Source organism: Fonsecaea erecta (genome assembly GCF_001651985.1).
Source record: "Fonsecaea erecta strain CBS 125763 chromosome Unknown Scaff1, whole genome shotgun sequence".
Classification (NCBI taxonomy): Eukaryota; Fungi; Ascomycota; class Eurotiomycetes; order Chaetothyriales; family Herpotrichiellaceae; genus Fonsecaea; species Fonsecaea erecta.
In genome coordinates, this window is record NW_017387244.1 from 892,555 (window position 1) to 917,918 (window position 25,364).

The following is a 25,364-nucleotide window of genomic DNA, read 5'->3' on the forward strand; positions in this document are numbered from 1 at the left end:
CGAGAATATATCGACTTGTATTCTGCTCTGCTTTCTCTGCTCGTGGATGCGTGTGATATACATGAGGTTGATACTCGGCAAAGACTTCGGAAACCAGCTCCGAAGCCAATGGCGCACACTACGTACCAGCCGATATCTATTATTCCGGGTTTTGATCAACCATTAATATAACAAACACTACCTCGTACAGCAAATGGGACACTCTGAACCATCCGGCATACTAAGGGATCAACACAGTGTGGATTCTTCGAGGAGACGGTAGCATGCCATGGAGGGCCCTGCGCCATATTCATGCTGGAAACCCATTGAGATGGAGACGACGAGTCACCTTCGGTTCATCTTTAAACACTCGCCTGCGTGTCAACAAACAGCGACATGAATCAACATCCTCCCAACAACAACCATCGTTGGGCGATCTGGACCGCGACCAACAGAGTAGAAATGTCCCGTCCTACGACCCGGACAATTCGGGCTCGCTCGCCGACGTGGGCCGCCTCATCGTCAACGACTACGCACAGCTCCGCGCCCACTACCTGACGCCCCGGTACCCGATCGTGCTGGCGCACGGGCTGATGGGGTTCGACGAGCTGCGGCTCGCGGGCGACCTGCTGCCGGGCATCAGCTACTGGCGCGGCATCAAGGAGGCGTTCCAGGCGCGAGGCATCACCTGCATCACCACGGAGGTGCCCCGGACGGCGTCGATCGCCGAGCGCGCCCAGGTGCTCATGGACCAGATCGCAGAGAGACTGTCTGCCGCCACGGCCCGCGAGGAGGGCGGGGGGCAAGGAGGAAGGCAAGTCAACATCGTGGCGCACAGCATGGGCGGGCTGGACGCGCGGTACATGATCTCGCGACTGTGCCCGGCCCCGTCCCTCTTCCGCGTCCGCTCGCTCACGACAGTGGCCACGCCGCACCGGGGCAGCTCGGCGGCGGACATGCTGATGCGCGACATCGGGCCGGAGCTGGTGCCGCGGATCTACAGGCTGTTGGGACGCATGGGCGTCGCGTCGGGGGCGTTTGCGGAGCTGACGACGCAGTACGTGACGCAGGAATTCAACCCGCGCACGCCCAACGACCCGGCGGTCAAGTACTTCTCGTACGGGGCCAGCGCGACGCCGCACCTGCTGTCGGTGTTCCGACTGTCGCACGACCTGGTGGCGGTGCTGGAGGGCGCCAACGACGGGCTGGTCAGCGTGCGCTCGGCCAAGTGGGGCGAGTACAAGGGCACGCTGGCCGGCGTCACCCACCTCGACCTGATCAACTGGACGAACCGGCTCAAGAAGATGGCCAGCCGGGTCGGGTTGGTGCAGGAGCGCTTCAACGCCGTGGCTTTTTACTTGGCCGTGGCCGAGGAGTTGGCGAAGGAGGGATTCTAAGCGACGACCCCCCCGTTGACCGTTGAGAGAGATGGAGAGGGAGGAGGGAAGAGAGAGAGCGGGCAATGCTTGTAAACCTGTATTTCTAGACATGACTCGGTTGAGAAGGCGGACAGAGACAGACATTGTCTTTCAACCGCGTACATTTCAACATGGATCAGAGAGCGGGAAAGGAAGGCAACATGACAATGCCTCCCTCTCCCAAGGCGTCGAGCCTGGCCGGATACACACAAGACTACCAGAAAGTCTGGGTTCATACTGTATATGTCCTTCTGGCCCCTTTGGATGACATTGAGTCAATATGCTTGTATAGCATGCCCTCCTCCCCCCTCTGGCCATGGGCACTGTCTAAGTATGTTCTCGTGGACGATTCGACTCCCGTTGCGCCAGCCGTTCTGTAATAGTGGTAGTCACCCACCCTCCCTCAAGAACACCCGGGCTCCCTCTCCCCCCTTCTCTCATATCGGAAACATCAAACAAACACCTCCCCGTTTGCCTCAGTCCTCCCTCGAGATCTTATCCGGCACTTCGGGATGAGGGGTCAGGACCGTCTTAATCAAGTCCTCGACGACTTTCGCTCCGGCCTTCTTGCCTGCCTGGTCGATCTCCTTGACTTTGGCGTCGGCGTCCTTGTTGGCATCGTCTTCGGCCTTTTTGTTCCCGCTCGATTGCTACACACAGACACAACATTGGTAAACTCTCTCTCGAACTCGCGCGGGCTACCGTAGAATACGCACCTCGGCCTCGAACTTCTTGAACTCCTCCTCTTTCTTTTTCCGGTACTCCTCGATCTCCTTCTGAGCTTCTGCTTTGGCGTCCTTTACCCGCTTTGTTCGATCTGGTCACCGGGCGAGCGGACGGACGTGTTAGACCTGCATCCGGGAACAGGGGATCGAGGGAAGGGAGAGAGACGTGATGTCGCAAGCTTACATTCTCTGGCTTCGGGGATCTGTTAGCATGGAAACGTGGACATGCTGGGATATGGGGGTGTACCTTTCTGGACAATCTTCTGGGCCTCCTTTTCTGCCTGTCCAACACCTTCAGAACCTCTACAGCCTGCTCAATCTCATCGTCGACTTACGTCCAGCAGGGTCTGAATGCCCGCTGAGTTTTGGGCAGACTGCACGGATATTAGCATAAACGTAAGGCCGCGGAGGGAGAGAGGGAGGGGACAGAGCTGTGCGTACCATTTTGCTATTGAGGAGTTGTGAATGTTGGTATGGTAAAGGCTTGAGGAGGGGAAGAGAAAGAGGCCGACGAGGAGCAAAGCAGGAGGGGATGGACTCGCGAGAAGTCACAGAGTGAGTTGCGCAGAAGAAAAGAATGCTATCTTCCTGTGCTGCGATGACGCCTGCGCTGCGCCTTCACCTGCCCGGCGGAGCTCTCCCTCAGAAAGGCTGCGGAGCTCAACTCAGCTCCAACTCCAATCCGCTTAAACATTTTATTTTCTCACTCACACCAAACACCAAGAGACCACAGACCACAGACCACTACTCCCCTGGACGCACTCAACGACTCAAAAGACAATGTCTACAGCCTCTAAAGTCACCCTCCTCAGCACTATTCTGGGCACCGCCGGCATCGTCGCTTTTGTGCACTGGGCCCAGACTGCCGAACAAGCTGTACGTTTCTCCCTCCTCCGGACCTCGACCCATCGTCTGTGATGGACATGGTTCAATGAAACGTGTGAACTTCGAGACTGACTTCTTTCATTCTTGTGTGGGGCAGGCCATGCACGCCGGTGTCGTCAGAGACATGGAGCAACAACGCATCAAGCGAGAACGCCAGGCCGACTTTGACTTGCAGAGACAGCTGGAGGAGGAATATAAGAAGGTGCAGACCGTGCATGACAGCACCAGTGGTGCTTGACAGCAGCAGCAACGTGGTGCCCAACTGGGTTTCGTGCAAAGGACCGGTTGACGGAAGCTCCTGAACACCGCCAACCCCCCCGAGGACCAAGACTCTCGAATGCAATCGAAATGAACGACAGCCCGAGAGTGTCCTGGCCAGGACAACAAGGACAACAAGGACAAGCTCGACGCCCAAGGGCAACAACGGTACACGGTACAGACACCCGCGTTTGTGTCTGCAATCACAAACTTGATTGCTTGCAACCAGGGTCCACCACCCTGGGGACCATTGAGACGTGGAAGGGGGTCTGGCACACTGCAATACTTTGCTCCAGCGCGGGGAACGAGGCAGAGCAAAGCATCTCGCTTCTCTCATACGGAAAAGACAATCACACGGCTTGAGAGCTTTCCCTGGCGACGCCCAGAGCAATGTGTGAATGCATTTGATGAAACCTCATATATCTCGGTTGGGGGACTTAGACCTTGCTCGAGTACGAGATGTCTCGATTTCGTCCTCTCATACCGTTCGTTACACCGTTGTACATGCTGGTCGAGAGACACCCGGCACTGCAGAGCAGAGCAGAAAAAGCGCGGATATCGTGTCTCAGAGTCGGCGATGAAGCGGCATCCGGAGCCAGTTTATTTATTGAAGCTGTCTGTGTAAAGTGGATGGATGTATCTATCCCAACTCAATTCAACTCAACTCAACTCAACTCAAGCTCAACCAAAAGAACAAGCCCACATGTACGCCGGACACGGTTGGACGTCTCGGATGTACAAAGATAGATAGCGTTGAAGAAATCTTATGTTACTGACTCGGCTCTGGACGCGAGCCCTAGAAGAAGAGACAACCCCCATCACCATCATCATCATCATCTTATTCCCCCGTCCGTCGGTCGTGATAACAATAATAATAAACATGATAATTCACCGTTTTCTGTCGCTCTCAATGCCCGATCCCGCCCGCAACCCAGTTATTCCAATCCAGATCCCCGGGGGGCGGGAACATGCCTCTGTCCTGCTGGCCATCTCCATCGCCTCGTCCAGGCTGTGGCTGTGGCTGTGGCTGTTGAGGCGCGGGCGCTTGATGCTGATTCTGATTCTGATTCTGAGCCTGACGCCGCTCCTCCTCCAACACCCGCTGCCGGGCCTGGCGGGCGTAGACCAGCAGGGCCAAAGCGCCCGCGAGGGCGATGATGATGAGGCTCTCGACCAGGCCGTCGTCGATTTCGTCCCACTCGTCCGCGCCGTAGACGTCGCCTCCTCCGCCCGGCTGCCCGTGGTGTGCGTGCGGGTGGCGGTCGGTGTACTCGGCTTCGCCGCCGCCAGCAGCCATTCCCGGGTCGGCGTATGCCAACAGCTCGTCGTCTGCGTTCTGCTCTCGCGCGAAAGCCTCGGCCTCGCGCGCGTCCATCTCCTCGGCGGCGTCCAGGAACCGGTTCACCCACTCGATCCACGTCTTGGGTCTCCTCTGTTCCTCGTCCCCTTCTTCGTCCTTGATGCCGTTGATCTTGCCGCCACTCACGCCGTTCCACCAGCTGCGCAGCCGGAGTTTCGCCAGCGCCAGCGTCACCGGCAGATAGGCCTCCTTGTTCATCTCCAGCGCAAGGTCGTAGTAGCGTTTAGCCATGTGGAAATCTTGCGTGACGCTGCCGACGCCGTTCTCGTGCATCCACCTAGGTTCCAGAGGCTTGGGCCGAATGGTGCGTCTCGGCAGCCGTGGTGTAGCACGTCGTGGCTTTCTCCAGGTTGGTCTTCGCGTCAGCATGGTCTCCATTCGGGAAACGCGTGAGAGCAGCGTTGGTGGGGGAGGACAGGGAGAGATAATAGTCGCCCATCTTGATCAAGGAGTCGACGTTGGCTTGTTTGGCGGAGCGGGTGAAGTATGCCAGCGCGAGGTAGGGGTCGTCGAGCAGTGGGCTCTTCTTCGAACTCGGTTTGGTGGTCGAGAGCAGAGGAATACCAACGTTGGGCAGCGCAATCACCGACGTCTTGTGGTCGAGCAAGTATGCCACGTTGGCTTGGGCATTCTCATACCCTTGCTCCGCGGCCATGATCGTAGGGATATACGCTCTTTCAAAGTCTCCTCTTTCGTAGGCCGAGTTTGCTTCCAAAAAAGACGAATGCAAGATCTCGGCCCTCTCAGCGACCACCTTGTAATAGGCAGCTGCCAGGCCACAGTTACGCTCGCGACCGACCCCCTGGTTGGTGAGCTCAGCAAGATAGTAGAATGATTCCATCACGCCCGCTCCCGCGGCGAGTTCAAAGTATCGTCCCGCGGTCTCAATGTCCCCTTGATCCAAGAAAAGCACTCCCAGCGCCGACTGTGCCAAGGGGAGCGACTGTTCCGCTGCAGCCTTAAGGTACGAGCCCGCACGGGTCCCGTCCTGCGGCACGCCCAGGCCGTCGCGATACATCAGGCCCATGTGGTATTGCGCGAAGGAGTCACCCAGGGCAATGCCTCGCTTGAACCACACTTGAGCCTTTTCAAAGTTTTGTTCCATGCCCTCGCCACGGAGGAGCATGCGTCCAATATAGGCTGCCGCTTTTCCTGCCACCCGTTCAATCCCCTTTGGTGCTTTGGGGGATACTTTGCCGTCCTTGGTCCAATAGACCCGCGCAACTTTCATGAATTGACGCTGTGCTTTGCGAAAGTTGCGCTTGTATCCGCGAGGAGCTTCGTAGTAGTGTTTGCCCAGCGTGATGATGGCGTTGAAATCTCCTTGTCGTTCTTTCGTGTCGAGATAGTCGAGGACATAGTCGATGTGTGCCGCGGTGAGACCATCTCGGGGAGCATTGGGGCCGGAGGAGCTGACACTCGCGCCTTCGCCGTAGATGCCTCCGTCAACTTCCACCCAGCGGTACGAGTTTCGCACAAACGACTGGCCTCCCGGAGGTCCTGATTGCCAATACGACATGGCCTTGTCGGCGACCCTCTTGTAGTAAGAAACAGCCTTTTCACAGCTGCGGGAACACCCCACGCCGGCATGATATCTGTACGCCAGCGTCATTTCCGACTTGATGTTCCCTTGTTCTGCGGCAAACGTGTGATATAGCAGAGCTTTTGCCTGGTCTCTTTCCAAACCGCCAATGCCCGTGCCGTACATCAAGCCCAGCATGTACTGTGCCGTCGAATTGCCGTCCAAGTCGGCCAACCGGTGGTACCAGTATTTGGCTCGCTCGAGGTCGCGGGGGTAGGAGAAGTTGCCATAGAAATTCATCTCTGCCAGCAGAAAGATGGCATCAGGGTCATCGAAAGAGGCCGCCGCGTGGAGGGAATCGACGCCCTTTTTCAAGTCTCCCTTGACCCGGGGGGCATTATTGTCGTTTCGCGTGGGCGTATTCATGAACAGGGCGCGGAAGATGATTCTCGTGTAGTGCCAGACGGTGCCCAGGAGGCCAGAAGGTTGTGCCGGAGTCACACTGTCCTTCCACGTTGGTTCGAAGTCCCGTAGCACCGACCATATCTCATGAACGATGTCATTTCCACCCTGCGCCCAGTAGTTCTGTTTCTCCTGCTCGCTTCGTGGGGAATCGAGCTCCGCGTCCACGAGTTCGGCGCCGACCGTCGTCGAGGTCCGGGAGGCAGGGACGAGGATAGTGATGGCGATGGACAAATCTGGAGGCGATGTTGATTTAGCCCAGGTTCAGACTCCAGCATGCGCATGACTTACAGAGGAGGATCGTGAAGACCCCATCGAATCTCCGAGCCATCACGGCAGGTTGCATGCGAGCGTTACCGATGATACATTATGAAAACGGCAGAGCGTCTACGAGCGACAGCCTCGACGGAAGACAGCAGCCGAGTCGAATATAAGGCCAAAAAGTGAACGTGTGAAGAAGCCAGACTGTCGCGAAGCATTCGGAAGCGGATGACGCCAATCTTAGCCTTGAGCCTCACTTTGTCTATTATTACTTGTACACCCCAGCAGAATTTATCATTAATCACCATTGTCGCACAAACGGTGCCAGTGTTCGGCTTTCTATCATATTTTTCATGAGTTTCTACGGCCTATGATTGTCCGTGGTTCTTGCAGCGTATGCAGCTCCTGTCTTCAGTAATATTCACTGGCCTTCTTCGTTGTGAGCAATCTTCGTTTCCCGATCCCCTTATCCTTCTTGTCACCTCTCGCACTGGTGCTCCGATCCTGACTTTTGACCTCGACTTCGATTTGCTTCTGGCCGTACGTTGAATCACTATCACCATCGTCCGAGAGAGTCAGGTCCACCACGGATGATTGGGAAGGAATCTCAGACAGTCTTGGCTTTCTCTGGCTTTGCGACTGCTTGATGTCAAGCTGACTTGAAGCCGAGATTTCAGGGCTGCTTGACGGGGCCAGGCTCGTTCGTGTCTTTTTCACGGCATGTCGAGGAGACCTCCTGGATGGCGGAGGATGCATTTTTCGGGTCCGCCTGCGTCTTCTCTGGCCCGGTGGAGGAAGCTCATTGAAAGAAGGTAGTTCACTGTCATCATGGTACGATGAGTCTTGACCATCGTACCCAGGTCCTCCTAAAAAAGAACTTCTGTCTGCATTCTCTTCGTCGTCTGCCTCAGTGTTTTGAGAAATCATCGAGGTCTTGGGGGATTGAGACTCCGGTACCTCGGACCTGAGCGAGTTAGGCACGTCCTCTGAAAGGCGCGGGTTTTCATCTTCGAAGTGCTCGGCGTCTAGTTCACTTTTCTTCCCAGCTTTCTGCGAGTCAGACGCAGTCGAGGATAGGTCAAGAGCCGGAGCTGGTGAGTACTTTTGTGCATCCTGATGTGCGGTGCTATTGGTGGTGTTCGTAGGATCCGACGAATCAATTTGCATTTGAGATAAATGGGGATATTCAACAGTTTCCTGGGTCGGCATGTATGGTGACGACGGTAAAGGAAACTGGAAACTCCCTGTGGTGTCACCATCACCAGGGCCGTCAGCGTGATCTGCTCTGGTGTCTGCGTCTGACGAAGTCTTCATACCCGGCAAAGACAAATCGGCACCAGGTGATCCGGGACGAAATCTGTGAGGATATTGTTGTTGCGTCTGAGTCATTGCCATTGCTTCATCGGCATCCCCGGTAGTAGGGTCGCGAATGGGCTGCATTAATTCCGCATCTAGAGCTGAGTTGAACCCGGCAGCTTTGATTATCCCGTTGATCTCTTGTTTGCGAGGGGTCTCGACCATCGGTGCGGCTGCACTGGGCTTGCCTGCTGCATCATTTCCCTGGATATCTTGTTCCGCTGATTCCGGGATGGCAGCAAATTCGTCGTTGCTTGACAGTCCGGGTACTTCGCCACTCTTTGTGTCACTAACATGGTTGCTGTCGGGAACTTGTATCACAGAGGGTTTGACCAGTTTCGCAGAAATCATGTCCGAGATCGAAATCTCGCGAACACCATCGTCTGCCCCTTCATCTGGATCTTCACCCACCAGCTCGAACTTGCCGTAGACTCTTTGACCTGTCTGTGGATCGATTTTGCCTTTCACATTTGTGGCCAGTGAGCTCTTCTCCAGCTGAAGGTGCACAGTGCCGTCTTCATCCACTTGCGACACTTGGCCAACCCTGTATTGAGACACTTCTGGTTGATAGTTGGTCGATGCATCGACGTGCAATTCTTTATAAGCGATAGTGGCTCCGGGAAGGACCATGGCCTGCTGAAGCTCTGGGAGCTCGTCCAGATCCTCCTGAGCTGGCACGGTACCGGAACTTCCATCGACAGTCGGGACGGCATGGTTAGCGGAAACGTGATCCGAGACCTCGTCGTAGCTCAGGGTTGAAACATCAGGCGCAGAGGCTCTCTCGCATGACCGCTTACTTCCGCTCTGATAATACTGGCTTTGATCGCGTAGTTTCCGCTTGTTCTTTCCCGGCCGTGCCCAGCCCTGTTCAAAGGGAAATGGTGGCGGCGGCAAGGAAACTCCGGGCTCTTCACATTCAACCGCAGCCACAATCAGCTTGTTCTTCCAGAGATCGTCATCGTTTTTGACCGCGGGCGGGACCTTGGGAGACTCCAGAGCACTGCTGTCACCAGGGGCCTTGTACAGTATTGGCTGTCGACGGTTTTGTGACAGCTTCTCCCTCAGTGCACGCACCTCTTCGGCGTTCTTCGGTGCTCTCAAACCAAGAGATCCAAAAACCAGGCGACGGGTACTGGCCACATCGAGTCTGGCTCTCTTTGGAGCTGCCAATCCCACAGCCACTGTGGGTTCAATCTCGGAGGTCCCGAGTGGTTTGAGCTCGGTAGGTCTAGGATCGACAGGAGCAGCGCTGGTTGTGGTAGACTCGGCGTCATTTGAAGGCTTCATATGGTCCTTCTTGATCTCCTTCACGGCCGGAGGGGCAATTGCTTCTTCGCCGTTTTCCACGTTTTGCATGTCATCTTGTGCTGGGCCCTCAACTTGTTCCTCGACGACCATTGACTGTTCTGCCGCCGTCGCCTGTTGTTGCGCAATCTCGTACTTCGCTAGCTCCTCAAAGCCTGCATTTTCAGGTAGCAACCCCTGCTTCTTAAGCTCGGTTAGGCGCTTCCTTCTTTTCACCCTCTTGTTGTTATAGTGCGTCTTATTTGTTCCCTGAAAAGGAACCCCGACCGATGACACTGCCCGCTGTCCTGGAGCCGTGCTTGTTGGGAGAGCCCCTATGGGTCGAGCTGCCTTGGATACGGAGGCCTTCTCTGACTTCGTCTCTTCAATATCTGACTCGGAGTCAGACGTGATTTCAGATTCTGACGAGCTGTCTTCCCCAGATGTAGACTCGGATTCCGAGGTCGAGGAGATATCATCATCGCTCTCATCTTTCTCTGGAGCAGAGCTTGACGACGTGTCGTCTTCATCGTCATCATCCTCATCTCTGATGAGGTTCAAAGCTCGCTGTTTGGCTTGCTTTATGGCAATCGCTTCAATCGTGGTATCAGCATCAGAGTCAGAAGATGTGACATCCGAGCTTGAAGTTACATCGGAATCATCAGAGTCGTCAGAGTCATCTTCAACAACGTTCCTGGCACGTCTTTCGGCCTGTCGATCTGCGATCTCTTTCATCATGCTGTCCGAACTTTCGTCTGCGCCGTCCTCCAGCTCAGCGCCACTACCCGTAGCAGGTGAACGGTGTATGGGACTGGAGAACCCTTCAAATGTCTCATGTTCGTGCTCTTCACCATCGTCTCTGATGTCTCGTTTTCTCTTTAGCTTTTTGTCAATGACTTGCAATGCGATGGCCATGTTGGCAGCTTGCTCAATCTCGGCAGCATCTTCGAGCAGGTGCTTCAGCTCTGAGGAGAGAGGCTCGTCTGCATCATCCCCATCTGGCTCGTCCTCGTCTTCTGAGTCGGCATCTGCGTCGTCAAAATCTTCTCTGATGGTGACTTGCGATTGTGGCTCGTCGATATCAGCATCGCCTTCATCCACATAGTCGTCGTCGTCATCGTCATCGTCCTCTTCTTCTTGGTTCGCAAATAGCACCAAAGCATGCATGGGATTGTCCTCCTCCTCATCAGCGGCAGAGAGAATGCGCTTAGGGTCTTCTTCGTTCGCGGCATCGGTATGCTCGTCGAGTAGAATTCTCCTTCTCTTCCTGGGTGGAATGACAATACCCGGTCTATCGGCCTTCCTCAGCCACTGTCTGCCGAATGCGACACCATCAATCAGATGTCTGCCATCACCCGTAATCTGATGGCGCCCACCTAGCCTCCTGACCCTCAGATCTTCACTGCTCAGCGCCCTGATCACCACCTCATCATCTTCTCTCAACACACTGTGCAAGGGTTGATAATGCAAGCACTCGTATGTCAAGTGTTGGTCCGCAGTGGCCGCAACTTCGACGACATAGTCCTCCAGACCCCATTCGCCGTCCGCAGACTCTAGGGGAACGATATCATTAACGTCAGCGAGGAGGTCGGCGATTGTAGCGGTGCGGGACTTCGTATGTGAGGAGGGGCCGGTGCCTGTGGTGTGAATGATGGTGACTGGTGGGAGCGAGTTGCGCTGGATGAGGAGTTGGAGCCGCATGTTTGTGCGTCGCCAGGTGCAGACCTGTCCCATGCACCCAGCGCCGACGACCGGATTGAACAGGAAGAACACAAGCAAAGGAAAGGCAGGGAAACCCCCGCAATAAAAGGCCTCGAGCGAGTTGAGGTCTTGTAAGTTTCGTGCTCGTGCTTGTGCTCTAATATGGGGAAGCAAAGATTCGGGTTGGAGTTTCGATCGGATCTGTTCTGCCAAGCCGCGCCCGCGACTTACAGCACATTAGCGCGTCCAGCATATACAGTATCCTGTCGAGCTGTACGAGGTACTCGGTATATGCAAGTAACGTTGAATACAGCACCGAGTAATTAGCATGTGATCGACTCCATACTTGGGACAACCAAACTAGTTTAATGAACCAGAAAATATCTTTCATTAAATGGCGCTAATTTCAATACGCTCACATTATCCCATACCCTGGATCTCTTCTTCCCGTTTAACTCCCACATCCAACCAATGTTATACACTAACATTTGTGTTTTCTTCCCTCCAATCCAGGACCATATAAATTTATATATATATAAATACCGCTCTGGACCAAGAGGCCTCTCTTCGGCGACGACTCTCTTCCCCTCTCAAGGAGCGGTCACGATGAACGGCGATCTCCCGAACGTGGTCGGCGGCGACTCGGGCGGCGTGGGCTGGACCTCCCGGAACGATATTTGGACACTCATGCCGGCCAGTTTGCTCTCCATCTCGGCCAGTCGGCGCTCGAGGTCCTTAATCTTGAGTTCCATCGCGGTGGGGTCGGTGGTTGTTGTCTCTTGGGCAGCAACGGGGGGTGTGACGGATCTCGCCTCGACAAGCGGTTGAGCTGGGGCCGGAGCTGGAGCAGCAGCAGCAGCAGCAGCAGCAGCAGCAGCAGTCACCGATGCCGGGGTCTCGCCGTTCGTCTGTTTCTCGCCGTTGAGCTCTGCGAGGAACTTCATGGCTTCTTTCCGGACATCATACCCGAAGAAGAACTGGCAGATCGGTGGACTGTGCGGCATTGCGCCCGTGGGTGGCAGAGGGCCGGAATAGTATTTGCGGATCTCGGCTTCTTGCTTCGCATAGTTGGCCGCGGCCTGAGGACCCGGAACAACGGGGTCCGTCAGGATCTGGGTCGCGGAAACTCGGGGCAGACGGAAGGCTTCGAACTGCGACAGGCGCTGCAGCAGCTTCTCTGACGGCGCGGCAGTCACATCTCCGGAGGCAGGGACGTCGGCGAGGAAGAGCTCCAGGGCTGCAGCGTCTTCGATGGAGGATGAGACGCCCTGAGCGTGGGTCAAGAGCATGGGGTGGCAGGCATCGCCAATCAAGACGGCCTTGCCCTTGGTCATCTTGCTCAGGGGATCCCGTTTCATCTGGGTGTAGACTTTCACCTCGGGGGACTTCAAAAACACCTTCTTGACCGCCGGATGGAACCCGTCGAGAACTTTCTCCAGGTCGTCGTGGGTCGCGGGGAAGTTCCAGTCTTCGATCACCACGTCGTCCTCACTCGTGGCATGCTGGCCGAGTCTCCGGTGCACGGCCAGGACATTGAGGATTTCGTTGTCTCGGCAAGGATAAGTGACGGCCATGACGCCCTTGGCTGGCAGGGCCGGGGCCCAGAACCCGGGCGGTTGGTTCTCGAACAGGAATTTGGTCTCCTCGTCCGCCAGGATGTCCTTCATGGGGATGAGGCACCGATATGCGGTCTGGCCGCTCCTCTTCATGGGAACTTCCTTGCCGGTAATCTTCGCGTTGAGGCGATCCTAGAAGTAACCCGAGTCAGCGGGATACGTCGTAGGAAAGTCGGTCACGACGGGGGGGGAACAATGCTCTCACATGTTGGCCATCAGCGATGATGACAAGATCCTTTTGCACTTTGATTCCACCCTTCAGAGAGATGATCCCAGTCTCCGGGTCCACGTCCATCACTTGGTTCCCCAGCCTGATGATCGCACCCGCTTCCTCGGCTTGTTCCTTCAGGCGGCGATGCATGTCGACCCGGTGATAGAAGTACCACTTGTTGCCGTAGAGTTGTTCCACATTGGAGAAGTTCAATGTTGGGGCCATGGGTTCCAGTGTGTCACCCTTAGGCCGACGGACCTAGATGCGCGTCTGTCAGCCGCCCGGAGATCCCTCTACTGGTGGCAGACGAGGATCGCCGTCGCGGAGGTATGGTAGCCATGGTTGGTTCCTGGAATGCGAATCCTCGAATAATCGGACGTACCTGAATATTCTCTATCCCGCCGGCTTTGACGGGGTCAAATCCCCAATGCTCCAGAACCCGGGTACCGTTGGGCGGGATAGATACGGCGGCGCCATTTTCGTTCTTGAATTGAGAGCGTTCGAAGATCTAGTCGCCCGAGGTGTCAGTTGCTTTCCCCGATCATAGAATCTGAACCAGAGTATAGAGAGACACGTTCTTGAACTGACCTCGACGTCGTGACCGATCTTTCTCAGAGCGATGGCGGCACTCAGTCCAGCAACACCAGCGCCGCAAATCCCCACTTGTAAAGCACCTGGAGCGCCCATTTTGAGAAGGCAATAAGAAGAGAGTGTGGTGGTGATCGCTTCGACGTTCGTTCTGGAAAGAAGCACAAGCTAGAAACGAGTGTGAGAACAAAATGACACCGTCAGGCTGGGACAACCAGAGAATTTGAATGCAGCGGCTCAGCGAAGGTGGGAAGCTAAAAGAACAAAACCACTGCCATGCGGACGTGAAAGTTACTTAATATACATGCTATCTCGTGTAGACTACCCACCTTGTGCTCCTGTACCCCGTACAGTAGGTGTAGTAGGTACAGGGTTAAGGAGGCCAAGGGAAGTGCGTTCTCCTGCTAGTGGCTTCGACACTGGGCGTCCAGAGGCGCACGGACCCCTGACACCTGCAGTCAGCCATATTGTGCTAGCCCAAACCGTCGCAGGGAGGAATGAGGAGTTGGATTAACAGCCGTCAGCGTGAGACTTTCGGGCCATCGGTTCGTAGAGTTGTGTGTCGTGTGTCGGATGTGGTGAAAAGTGTCCAGAGGCGCAACAAAGGAACACGCACGAAGTCAACATGTGGAAACAGGGAATGGCCAAAAACGGTTGGCCAGCATAGCCACCGGGTGCCACCCCTCTGTTTAGCGCTCGGGGCGCCCAGGTCGTTAATACACCCCATGCTTTGCAGAACCGAGACCGCACGTCCGGGATGGTGGGAAGCCTGGTAGGTGCCTTGGTAATGGTGAATTGATGCTCACCTAATGCCTGTGTACTCGGTACTCGGTACTCGGGAGACACATGTTGGGCTGGGTATATTCAGGATTCTTCGTCTGGTCTGCTACTTCGGCATGCTGACCGCAGATATGCTGGCGAAAAGTCCCCAGGGAGTCAGTCAGTGCTAATCACTTGGGTGGCCATGTCCATACAGGTCGATAAGTCAGCTAGGGAAATGCCAGGGGGTCACCCAGGGTGGTCCAGAGCCTTCGATAGGGCTCACTAGGCTTGGGAAAGTCGGGTTAGCTTGCGGATAAGACACAATCTCCAATCTCCACGTGGTGCTTAATTCGCCGTTTCGGGCAGCAAAAGAGGCGTTCCCGGCCTTCACCATGGCGCGTCAGCTGCATCTGGAACCAAAGCTAATTTAACGGGCGCCAGCCGAGCACTTAGGGCTCCCCAGGAGGCCAGGAGGCGAGGAGGCTCCCCTAGCACCTACTAGCCACGCCAGCTCGAGGCCCAGGGGATAGTCCAGACCATGCTCGAAAGAAGATCTCAGCCAATTTGAGTGGTCGAGAGGTCAAATAATGTCTCGCATGGTCTGCTGCTGTTGGTTTTTTTTTGGTGGGAAGGTTCAAGGGGGTCAAGAGTTCCGGCATGTCTGTCTTCCATCCTGTGAACATGTAGCAACAATATCTCGTGATCCATCAGACACCGGGTGAGCCAGGGAGATGCTAAACAGTCGTGAGCCTGAATACTCAATTTCAGGCCCTGTACCTGCCAGACTCCCTAGCCTGGGCCTGATGCCAGCCAGCCTCAGCGTGCTTGCTCGGGGGGACAAACCCTCCTCGTATCTTGTACGCGGTACTCGTTACTCGTATGCACTCCCTGAACGAGCGAATTGTATCTGGCCTAAAAAGCTCCCTCTGTGGTCGAAAGAACCGCCGGCTAGTAAATCTGGTCCCCATAATCATCTTCCTTCGGCATCCACTTTCTGACAATGTTCTTTTGTCCCTAGTCTATCGCAGGAAAAGATCGCATCACCATGGGATTGAGGATTTGTCCTGGTTTCAGTTTGTTAAGGCGTGCGATTGTACGGCATCCATCCGAAAGCTCCTCCGAATTGCTTTGGTTGCTTGTTTCTCATGTATCCCGGTGGCCCGGGCTGGCACGCCAGTTTTCTTGCTGCTCTCTTTGGTGCCAGCCCTAGTATGCATTAACAAGTATCATGTATGACCTTGAGCATTTCTGGATTGGGCTTTCTTTTCACCTCATCTGCGGTGCTCCCGAACTTCGACTTAGAGGATCCTTGAGATATCTTCTTGCTACACTTTTTGTTTTGCGGGATATTTGTGCAAATCACATAGCTTTATTGGCTGCAGCCCAGCCTGAGACGTCTTATGGAAGATCACAAGGTAGTGTCCACCCTCTGGGCTTCCATACTGGCCGTCCTCGCCAATGTGACGAAAGTGAGGAACGTGATATGCCTGAAACAAGAGTCGACAAAACCTACTATCCTGCTCAGAATGTCGTGCTACATACCAAGACATCCCGCCAAGAGCTTCTTGGGTTTCCAGAACCAAAATCGGTGCGACACTTCTTTCACGACGGGTGATCTGCGAGACGGCAGCAAGAGAAGATGGAGAGCTAAGAATTGGAGTCCAAGGCGCCAGTGAGACCACGAACTATTGTGTAGATTTGCTGGCAGCCTCGTCAGATCTCTCTTTTCTCCTAGCCTTCTAAAGCCTCGCGTGACACTTCCCCTGACGGAACATACAGAGGCGGAGGGAAGTCTGGAACAAGAGTCTCACCCAACCCCTCCAGTCTAAATCTCATCACCCGCACCATAAGGCCTTTCTCCAACAAGAATTGAAGCCGAGCTTGGCCCATGGCGGCCACATCCTCGGCGATCAGGAAACATCTCACAAAACTCCTCCAACAAACCCCCGCACAAGTGGTTCATTTGGGTTTCTCTGCGGCGGTTTCTCTCCAACGCCATCATGTGGGGATTGAGCCTATGAGGTGTCTGCATTCTGGATGGCAGAGTCAGTGTGAAGACGGTCTTCGAGTGATATATAAAAGCTGAAGTGCCGATCCCAAGCGACCTAGCTTTTTTGCCATCCTATTGGGATTACTCAAACCAAGGTCCTACTTCAATCTATACTTACGACTTCGACGACCAGCAACTTGTTTAATTCCACTGCGTATCCAGTACACTCAGAAAGAGAACGACAGGAGACGACCACGACTCCCGCAAGCAAACATGGCGCCCAAGACTTTGAACGATTTGAAGCGCAAAGACCTGTTCCAGACAAAAGGGTACATCAATGACAGCTGGGTCGATGCAGCCTCGGGGAAGACATTCGATGTCTACGACCCAGCGACGCTGGACAAAATCGCGACTATCCCCGAAATGGGCGCCGAGGACACCGACAAAGCTATCGCAGCTGCACACGAAGCTTTTCAGAGCTTCAAAAAGACGACCGCCCGTCAGCGTGCAAGGTGGCTGCGGAAGTGGAGCGACCTCTGCCTGGAGAATATTGACGATCTTGCATTGATTCTGACTCTGGAAAATGGCAAGACCCTGGTCGAGGCCAAAGGTGAAGTCACTTATGCGGCTTCTTTCCTCGAATGGTTTGCTGGTGAAGCGGAAAGAGTGCATGGTGAAGTGGTTCCCACGGCCAATTTGAATCAACGCATCTTGACATTCAAGCAACCAATCGGGGTCGCAGCATGTCTCGCCCCTTGGAACTTCCCAATTGCCATGATCACAAGGAAAGTGGGCGCAGCGTTGGCAGCAGGATGCACCACGGTGTGGAAACCGGCTGGGGAAACTCCGTTGAGTTCTCTTGCACAAGCTGTCCTTGCGCATGAAGCTGGATTTCCCAAAGGCTCGATCAACGTGATCACTACCCTCAATCTGGTCAGTGAAGTCGGCGACGCACTGTGTAAGAGCAGTCTGGTCCGGAAATTGAGCTTCACAGGCAGTACTCGCGTCGGTAAACTCCTGGCAAGACAATGCAGTGATAGCCTCAAGAAACTATCACTCGAACTAGGTGGAAACAGCCCGTTCATCGTCTTTGACGACGCCAAACTCGACACGGCGGTCGAAGCTTGCATCTTGGCCAAATTCCGAAACTCTGGCCAGACCTGTGTGACTGCCAACCGGATTTTTGTACAGAAGGGCATCTATGACAAGTTCGCCGAAGCTCTGACGGTCAAAATCAAATCGCTTAAAGTCGGACCAGGAACTGAGGAAGGAGTCTTTGTGGGCCCGTTGACGCACGAGCGAGCCGTCGAAAAGGCGATGAATCACATCAATGGTAAGCGCAAGACCTGGTAGCTCTTCACCAAACGGCGGCTAACTCATAACAGATGCTAAGAAACACGGCGGTCAGGTCGTCCTTGGAGGAGAGCCGTTGAAGGACTTGAAAGGTTACTTCCTCCAGCCAACAGTCATCAAAGGGATGAACAGGGAGATGATCACCACGCGGGAAGAGACCTTCGCTCCCGTGGTCGGGCTGTACGAATTCGACACCGAGGAAGATGTCATCAAAATGGCAAATGACTGCAACGTCGGTCTGGGATCCTTCATTTGCACGGAAAATATCCCACGAGCATTCCGGGTCACAGAAGCATTGGAAGTCGGCATGGTTGGCGTCAACCTCGGGATGCTCAGCGCCTGCGAGAGTCCCTTCGGTGGTGTCAAGGAAAGTGGGTATGGTCGAGAAGGTGGACGACAGGGCATCGAGGAATACCTGAGCGTCAAGTCCATGTTGATCAACGTCGCCAATTGAGGCTTGGGCCCATGGCTCATTACATTGTGATGGACAGTGACTCAGAATCCACCGAAATGGGCTAATCTGGTTTCTCGCCTTTCTTTTCTGCACTGTCCGCCTTTTGCGCATTTCTCTCCTTTATTTCTGCATAGTGTAGCATCGCGTACCGGCTCATGAGCACAAAGCTGATCGCGCGGCTCTTAGCCTCGGGAGCATCTGCGCCTTGAGTAACAAAGTAGTGAAGGTCGAGTCCAATGCCCACGGCCAGCTGCACCCAACCGGTGACGCGCATGACGGGCCGGAACGAAGACACGCCGCCAAAGTAGCCGTACATCCAGAAGTGGTGGAAGCAGTTGAGAAAGGCGAAAGGTTGCCAGTCTGAGGCATTCAAGACGCGGAAGTGAGTCAGAAGGGGTGTCGTGATGTGGTGAAACGCCATGTGGTGGTTGATCGGACTGCCCGCCGCGGACAGGTTGAAGACGTCAATGTACTCGTAGAACTTGGATAGGTGATAAGTGTACGCGAGGTCTGCGGTCCTGACCTGCTGGAGGTTTTGGAATTGGACGACGTCGTTGAGGATCAATAAGGCGAGTGCCAGCGAGAACAAAGCGTAGACCTGGTTGTTGAGACGGGTCACCGGTCGGGCGAAAGTGAAGGGCCCGTTGTTCGCGACATAGGCTTTCAATGTGCTCCAGAGAAAGACAAATGGTATCGTGGTCATGATGAGGCTTGGGAGTGAGGTCAATGGTCTGGTGTCCTGAGCAGACATGTTTGGTGAAGTCAAGGCTACCTTGTGGAGGGTCAAGGATTCAGTTGGGACCACACAGAGCTTTTCTCACGGTGCTGAGAGACTGAGAGTGGTCAAGGCAGAAGATGTAGGATCTGTCAATGCACTCAAATAAAATCCGCTCGGTCATTGATGCGAGGGAGATGTTGTGAGTCACAAAGAGAGCGTGGGCTTATCAACTAGAGAAATGGTGCCAATGCGGAGCACGCAAGCACTACCATGGAGACGTAGCATCAACATACCAGGGATATACGCAGGAGCACTCACTGAACCATCACACTGGCTACGTACCTTCTCGGCAGCACCTGCCCATCAGCCATTTAGCTCAACTCTCCGCTTCAAAATGTTCCTGGCGTCCCCTTCACTGAGATGATATACGCCCATATCCCCAAGAGCCTTTCGTGCTGCTTCGTTGCTCTCGAAAATCAGCTTCTCGACATCCCAAAGTCCCAGCCTCTCAACACCTCCATCATCATCAGTGATAGCTTCATCTGCAGTACCTTGGCCCTTCGGCTTCCCGTCGTCATCGTCATCATCGAAACCCCAATCATCGTCTTCGCCGTTCTGTTTGTTTTGCGACGCCTCCAGGGAGAGTAGATAGACTGCCTCTTCGAGCCGTTTGAGACCCGCCCCCGTCACTCCTCGCATTCTGCTGTGTTTTTCGATGGTTGTCTTGATCTCAGACAGATCCCTTGCCAGTTGCGCTGCGCCAGTAGCGGAGAATGTGTGGTGCATTATCACGTTGTCGTAGATCTCTCTCTGCAGCGAGGAGCAGTAATGCTTACATATCCGTCGCATGGACCCCGGAGCTAGTACGCGAGAAAGGTACTCGAGCAGGGTGGCCGTTGTTTGGAAAAAGCCATCGAGGCTGGGGGAAGGTGCCATGGCAGCTGGGTCGGATATAGTCTCACCAAGAGACGACCACTGGGCAAGCTTCACATATGGCCGGAGTGCGCCTCTTATGTTGACGTCGAAGAAACGGAGCATTTCCTCCTCGCTGCGTTCGCGCAAACGTCGATATGCTGAAGCAGTCTGGTCAAACAGGCCACTTCCGTCTGTATCTCCATCCAGGTCGGCTCCGTTTGACTTGATGGTTGCCGAGGTCTTGTCCGCGACATCGTCCACCTTCAAATCGGTGCCAATGGATGCACCTGTGCTGCTGTTGGCTTTGGCACGATATTGAAGTTCATCCCATAGCTCTAGAAAGAAGACCTCATCGTTCCAGTCCGACATTTTCCGTTCGAGGAATTCCGCGCTACCAAATATCTTGGCTAGCGATTCCAACCCTTTTAAACCGAAGGCTTCGGCTTCAGACTGTCCCTGCAGTAGCCGGCCGGCGGTATGGGACGACACAAGATATGCCTGCAAACCGCCGTGGAGATGGTTGTGATAATCATCGAATATAGATAGCTGGATCTCCAAGAGAAACTTCATCTTCTGACTGAAAGATGAAAGGCCTCGGTAACGATCTGTGATTGTCTCTAAAAGGTCGTTGACACGAATTGCTCCCTTTGTCGGCTTCGTCTGGGTGGCGTCTGCGTCAAAGTCAATTTCGTTGCTGTCCGAAGCATCCCTGATGCTCTTGTATCGAGCAAGAGCAAAATCCTTCTCGACCTTGAGCCACAGAGCAAAGTAGCCGTGTGTGGTCAGCACTCTCCAAGTAATCCCCTTCCACTCTGCCAACATCCTGGGAATCGGGATGTACCCCCACGAGTCACGAATGGCAGTATCAAATACCATCAACTCGTGCATGAAATGAGACATCAACTGTGGCTGCTGCGAAATCTGGGGGAGAAAAGACAGACACTTTGCTTCAACCATGGGCAGCAGTGCCGTAATGAATGCGGAGACTGCATCTGTATAGATAGATTCCAGAGCCTCAGACTGAATCACTCTGTCGTCCAATATAGGGCCCAGCATATCGGTCATGAAACCGCTATGCGTCTCTATTAGATCTAGGACGTGGGTGAGAAAATATTCGGGCTTGTCCAGTCGGTTCGTGGGTTTGTCCCCGTAAAAGTGGTAGCGGAATCTCACTGACAACGGATGAACCATGACTTCAAGCGGGAGGAGCACGACAGGATCAGGAGTCGAAGACCGACTTCGAGTGTCGACGCCTGCGAATGCTCCGATCAGGTCTGGATCTTGGAGCTGGAGAAGTAATCTGACTTCCTTCTCCCACTTCTCCCGTATGTCGCCCAGCATGCTCAACTCTTTTCCCGGCCATTTCATTTGTGCAAGGGTTTCCCGCAGACTCCCTTCCAAAGCTTCCTTGATGCTGGTATAAAGCTGCTGCGATCGTTGCTCGAAGGCATAGGCAAGCTGAGGCGCTGCCCCTTCCGCAGCCGACTGCGCATCTTGAATGTGCTTCCAAATGCCTCTTAGCTGAACATATGCTTGGACCGATATTTCCGGATGGGCGACTAAGTTCTCTTTCGCTTGATCGCTCAGAGTGTTCAATTGCTGGACCAATTCCAGATAGCCTTGAGCAACCTCGAGACTGCGCACCTTGCTCATCCGAGCTTCAACTTTTTGCGCCGCATCATCGCTCACGTTGGATTGTGCAAGGGTTCTGAGCCGCAGGTCTATCTCGGCGTGTTCCCTCTGACATTCTTCGGCCTTCGCTCTTAATTCGTTGGAACGTTGGTTGACTCTGTTCACAGCCTCTGTGTGGTCTTTCCGGGCGTCTTCGAGCTGAGACACAGTTAAAAGCAGCCCAGAGTCGAGATATGAATCCTCACCTGCTTCCGCAATATATTTTGCTGTTCCTGCACTCGCTGCAAGAGGCTGTCCACCTGTTCCAAGTCCGCAGCTGTTTGTATCTTGTCATTCAGGTAGTCTTCCACCCGCGTCTGTACGTCCACATTGTTGGCCATGTGGAGCTCAACCATACTTGTTGCCTGCAATGTAGTAGCTGAATTTCAGTATGGGCGAAATTGACAACGCTGTTCCGGTGAGAAAGTGGGATATGTGTTCGGTGCGTCTTTCCCCGACTGCGACCAGCGCGTCATGGGTTTTGGGGACGCGCCGCCACCATCCCGGAACTTTTGGTCATGAAGTCACCACCAATCCAGCGTCCTCGACTCTTGAATGCAGGTGCAAAATGATTGCTAAATAATTGCTTTGGATGGCACTGGCGGCGGTGCCGGTGCCCGTCACATTCAACAGCCATGGAGAGCCCGGCCAAGAGAAGAAAGAAGAACGATTCCAAACCTGCCACAGTGCCGCACCGCAGCCTCGACTTCTTCTTTCGCAAGCAAAACGAACCAAAGAAGGAAGAAAGAAATGGTACCGTACAGCGCGACGACGTGGAGGTACAGGAATCGATACCTTCCGAGAGGGAGCGAACCGATGAGGAGCTGGCCAGAAGGCTCCAAGAAGAATGGGCAAGAGAAGATGGACAGCACGAGAGCAATTTCAAGGGCGCCAGTGGCAAAGCGTTGCCAAACCACGCAGAAGACCACGAGCACAAAGCCCAAGAAGATGTTAAAGATTTTGTATCCGCTGCTCTTGAAAAGACTCCTCCACCCGAACCAATGCCGCCGTCGAACACGCACAAGAAAGGTGTACTTGGATTGCAGTCTACAGCTTCAGAAGAAGATACCATCACATTAACGATCCCCTTTGACCAGAGTCCTTTGCTGTTCGATCCTTCACAATATGTCCCTGATTTGAAGAGGCACTGGGCGGCGGACGGAGGGAACGCTTCATACGCGCTTCTAACTCGGTGCTTTGTGCTGGTCAATTCAACTCAAAGTCGAATCAAAATCGTGGACACATTGGTCAATTGCCTCAGGGTCATCATCGAGGCCGACCCGGAGAGTCTTTTGCCTGCTGTCTGGCTAGCTACCAACTCCATTTCGCCACCTTACATCTCTCTGGAACTAGGGCTGGGCGGCTCTGCTATTTCCAAGGCTTTAAAAAAGGTGTGCGGGCTCGATGGTGCTGGGTTGAAAACACTTTATGACAAGCATGGAGACGCAGGAGATGTTGCATTCGAAGCAAAGAAGCGACAGAGCTTCACACTGAGGAAACCAAAGCCGCTTACTATCAAAAGCGCATATCAAACACTCGTCAAGATTGCTAACAGTAAGGGCCATGGCAGTGTCGAACAGAAGCAGCGACTTGTGGAGCGCCTACTGCAAGATGCGCGAGGACCAGAAGAATCTCGATACATCGTGAGGACTCTGGTCCAGCATCTGCGTATCGGAGCCGTGAAGACGACCATGCTGATTGCTCTGGCACGGGCTTTCCAGCTCTCGCGTCCAGCAGGCGCAGACTTCCCCATCCGAAACCCCGCCGAGCTAACAAAGCTCAAGAAAGAGGAATTGGCCGTGTTATGGTCCAGAGCAGAAGAGATCGTGAAGACATGCTTTGCACGGCGGCCAAATTACAATGATCTTGTGCCTGGCCTCCTGGAGGTCGGAGTGTCGGAAGAACTGCTGCTGCGTTGTGGCCTGGCATTGCACATCCCTCTCCGCCCGATGCTTGGTAGCATCACCCGGGACTTGAGCGAGATGCTCACAAAGTTACAAGGCCGAGATTTCAGTTGTGAGTTCAAATACGACGGCCAGCGAGCGCAGGTTCACTGCGACGAACGCGGCAAAGTTTCCATCTTCTCTCGCCACCTTGAGGTGATGACCGACAAATACCCCGATCTAGTGGCGCTGGTACCTGAGATCCGCGGCGACGGGGTGTCCAGCTTCATCTTAGAAGGAGAAGTGGTTGCTGTCGATCGGAGTACAGGTGAACTCAAGACCTTCCAGACCCTCACAAACCGAGCCAAGAAGGACGTCGATATTGGTTCCATTCAAATCGATGTTTGCTTGTTTGCGTTTGATCTCATGTACCTCAATGGCGAACCGTTGCTTGATCGCCCCTTTCGCGAGCGACGCGGCCTGCTCCGCAGCATGTTCGTCGAGAAAGAACACCATTTCACATGGGTGAACAGCATCGACGCCACGTCTGCCGATTCGGAGACTGTGTTGGAGTTCTTCAAGTCCGCCACCGACATGAAGTGCGAGGGTATCATGGTTAAAGTGCTAGACAACTTGCCGAATCCTGACCTTGTAGGCCCAGAAGACGACGAAGAAATGCCCGCGTCGGCACCGGTGACCCCAAGCAAGAAGAAAGCTGGCAAGAAAGGCCAAGCTGAAAGGCAAGAGGAGAAAGAAAAGGGTACCCGTCGCAAAGCCCTCCTCGCGACGTACGAGCCGGATAAACGGCTCGATTCCTGGCTCAAAGTGAAAAAAGACTACGCGCAATCTGCCGACACGATCGACCTCATCCCCGTGGCTGGGTGGCACGGACAAGGTCGGAAAGCCAAGTGGTGGTCTCCCATCCTCCTCGCGTGCCGCAATCCCGAGACTGGAAGCTTGGAGGTAGTCACCAAGTGTATCTCGGGATTCACGGACAAGTTCTATCAAGCGAACAAGGAAAAGTACGCCGAGGACGGCGACAACACGATGCGGACAAAACCGAGCTACATCGAGTACAGTGCGTATGAGCCTGACGTGTGGTTCGAACCGCAGGAAGTGTGGGAGATGGCCTTTGCAGACATCACCTTGTCCCCGACGTACACGGCCGCGATCGGCCTGGTCAGTGAGGAGAGGGGGTTGAGTATGCGGTTCCCCAGGTTTTTGAAAGTGAGAGAAGACAAGAGCATTGACGAGGCCAGTACGAGCGAGTTCCTGGCCGGCCTGTATAGGAAGCAGGAGGCGCGGATCAAGGAAACTGGGAAGGCTGGAGGGGAAGGTGACGGCGAGGAGGATGACTTGGAAGGATAAGCAGCCATCTTGTCGGCAGCGAGTTGGGTGCAGCACCTTGCAAAATCATTGGATTTCGGCTCCTTTGTATATATAACCCTAATGCTTGAATCCGTAGGAAACGAAATCGAAACGAGGATGATGAAGATGGAAAGGGGGAAAATGGGATAAAAAATGAAAGCGATTGAAGATCCTGGAACGCGACGCAATGTCGGCGACGTCTCGGACCTATTCTTATGTTATATTATATTTATCCTTCCTGCGTAGAAGAGGAAAACTCCGTCGCCTGCTCTTGGAATGGATCGCCCCAATGTCTTGTGTTTTCACAGCTCTCTCTCTCTCTCTCTCTCTCTCTCTCTCTCTCTCTCTCACTCTCACACACACACACACACAGAGAGAGAGAGACACACACACAGAGAGAGAGAGAGAGAGAGAGAGAGAGAGAGAGAGAGAGAGAGAGAGAGACAGGAGGGCACGACGGCTTGGGGCCGAAGAATCTGGAGAACGAACTCGGGTGATCACCGCTGGATTGGGGTGTTCCAGGGCAACATACAGGGTTTTGCGCCCTTAATTCGACAAAGAGGATGGATAGTTGGGCATAATATGGCTCTGATGACGACGAGACTGGAGGTGTGCGTGAGTGAG

At 54.3% G+C, this 25,364-nt stretch overlaps 11 protein-coding genes across 11 annotated transcripts; 4 read left to right on the forward strand and 7 right to left on the reverse strand.

The window, feature by feature from the left end:
- Positions 1 to 263: 263 nt before the first annotated feature.
- On the forward strand, positions 264 to 1,376 carry AYL99_00303 (hypothetical protein; the record flags this gene model as incomplete). The annotated part of the gene is made up of 1 exon (XM_018831819.1): positions 264 to 1,376. One exon carries the CDS (start codon positions 264 to 266, stop codon positions 1,374 to 1,376), a length of 1,113 nt encoding a protein of 370 aa, XP_018697698.1.
- A 497-nt stretch (positions 1,377 to 1,873) lies between these two features.
- AYL99_00304 (V-type ATPase, G subunit) lies at positions 1,874 to 2,566 on the reverse strand (the record flags this gene model as incomplete). Its single annotated transcript, XM_018831820.1, has 6 exons — positions 1,874 to 2,047; positions 2,114 to 2,214; positions 2,307 to 2,315; positions 2,370 to 2,403; positions 2,458 to 2,496; positions 2,564 to 2,566. The coding sequence occupies 6 exons, from the start codon at positions 2,564 to 2,566 to the stop codon at positions 1,874 to 1,876; spliced, it is 360 nt and encodes a 119-aa protein (XP_018697699.1).
- Positions 2,567 to 2,902: 336 nt separating this feature from the next.
- AYL99_00305 (hypothetical protein) lies at positions 2,903 to 3,245 on the forward strand (the record flags this gene model as incomplete). Its single annotated transcript, XM_018831821.1, has 2 exons — positions 2,903 to 2,998; positions 3,105 to 3,245. The coding sequence occupies 2 exons, from the start codon at positions 2,903 to 2,905 to the stop codon at positions 3,243 to 3,245; spliced, it is 237 nt and encodes a 78-aa protein (XP_018697700.1).
- A 927-nt stretch (positions 3,246 to 4,172) lies between these two features.
- Positions 4,173 to 4,856, reverse strand: AYL99_00306 (hypothetical protein; the record flags this gene model as incomplete). Its single annotated transcript, XM_018831822.1, has 1 exon — positions 4,173 to 4,856. The coding sequence occupies one exon, from the start codon at positions 4,854 to 4,856 to the stop codon at positions 4,173 to 4,175; it is 684 nt and encodes a 227-aa protein (XP_018697701.1).
- A 46-nt stretch (positions 4,857 to 4,902) lies between these two features.
- On the reverse strand, positions 4,903 to 6,940 carry AYL99_00307 (hypothetical protein; the record flags this gene model as incomplete). The annotated part of the gene is made up of 2 exons (XM_018831823.1): positions 4,903 to 6,845; positions 6,901 to 6,940. The coding sequence occupies 2 exons, from the start codon at positions 6,938 to 6,940 to the stop codon at positions 4,903 to 4,905; spliced, it is 1,983 nt and encodes a 660-aa protein (XP_018697702.1).
- Positions 6,941 to 7,281: 341 nt separating this feature from the next.
- AYL99_00308 (hypothetical protein) lies at positions 7,282 to 11,211 on the reverse strand (the record flags this gene model as incomplete). Its single annotated transcript, XM_018831824.1, has 1 exon — positions 7,282 to 11,211. One exon carries the CDS (start codon positions 11,209 to 11,211, stop codon positions 7,282 to 7,284), a length of 3,930 nt encoding a protein of 1,309 aa, XP_018697703.1.
- Positions 11,212 to 11,801: 590 nt separating this feature from the next.
- Positions 11,802 to 13,725, reverse strand: AYL99_00309 (hypothetical protein; the record flags this gene model as incomplete). The annotated part of the gene is made up of 4 exons (XM_018831825.1): positions 11,802 to 12,959; positions 13,033 to 13,296; positions 13,421 to 13,546; positions 13,627 to 13,725. The coding sequence occupies 4 exons, from the start codon at positions 13,723 to 13,725 to the stop codon at positions 11,802 to 11,804; spliced, it is 1,647 nt and encodes a 548-aa protein (XP_018697704.1).
- Positions 13,726 to 16,651: 2,926 nt separating this feature from the next.
- Positions 16,652 to 18,185, forward strand: AYL99_00310 (hypothetical protein; the record flags this gene model as incomplete). The annotated part of the gene is made up of 2 exons (XM_018831826.1): positions 16,652 to 17,711; positions 17,764 to 18,185. 2 exons carry the CDS (start codon positions 16,652 to 16,654, stop codon positions 18,183 to 18,185), a joined length of 1,482 nt encoding a protein of 493 aa, XP_018697705.1.
- Positions 18,186 to 18,246: 61 nt separating this feature from the next.
- AYL99_00311 (hypothetical protein) lies at positions 18,247 to 18,936 on the reverse strand (the record flags this gene model as incomplete). The annotated part of the gene is made up of 1 exon (XM_018831827.1): positions 18,247 to 18,936. The coding sequence occupies one exon, from the start codon at positions 18,934 to 18,936 to the stop codon at positions 18,247 to 18,249; it is 690 nt and encodes a 229-aa protein (XP_018697706.1).
- Positions 18,937 to 19,266: 330 nt separating this feature from the next.
- On the reverse strand, positions 19,267 to 21,845 carry AYL99_00312 (hypothetical protein; the record flags this gene model as incomplete). The annotated part of the gene is made up of 2 exons (XM_018831828.1): positions 19,267 to 21,648; positions 21,696 to 21,845. The coding sequence occupies 2 exons, from the start codon at positions 21,843 to 21,845 to the stop codon at positions 19,267 to 19,269; spliced, it is 2,532 nt and encodes an 843-aa protein (XP_018697707.1).
- Positions 21,846 to 22,124: 279 nt separating this feature from the next.
- On the forward strand, positions 22,125 to 24,740 carry AYL99_00313 (hypothetical protein; the record flags this gene model as incomplete). The annotated part of the gene is made up of 1 exon (XM_018831829.1): positions 22,125 to 24,740. The coding sequence occupies one exon, from the start codon at positions 22,125 to 22,127 to the stop codon at positions 24,738 to 24,740; it is 2,616 nt and encodes an 871-aa protein (XP_018697708.1).
- Between the last annotated feature and the right edge of the window lie 624 nt (positions 24,741 to 25,364).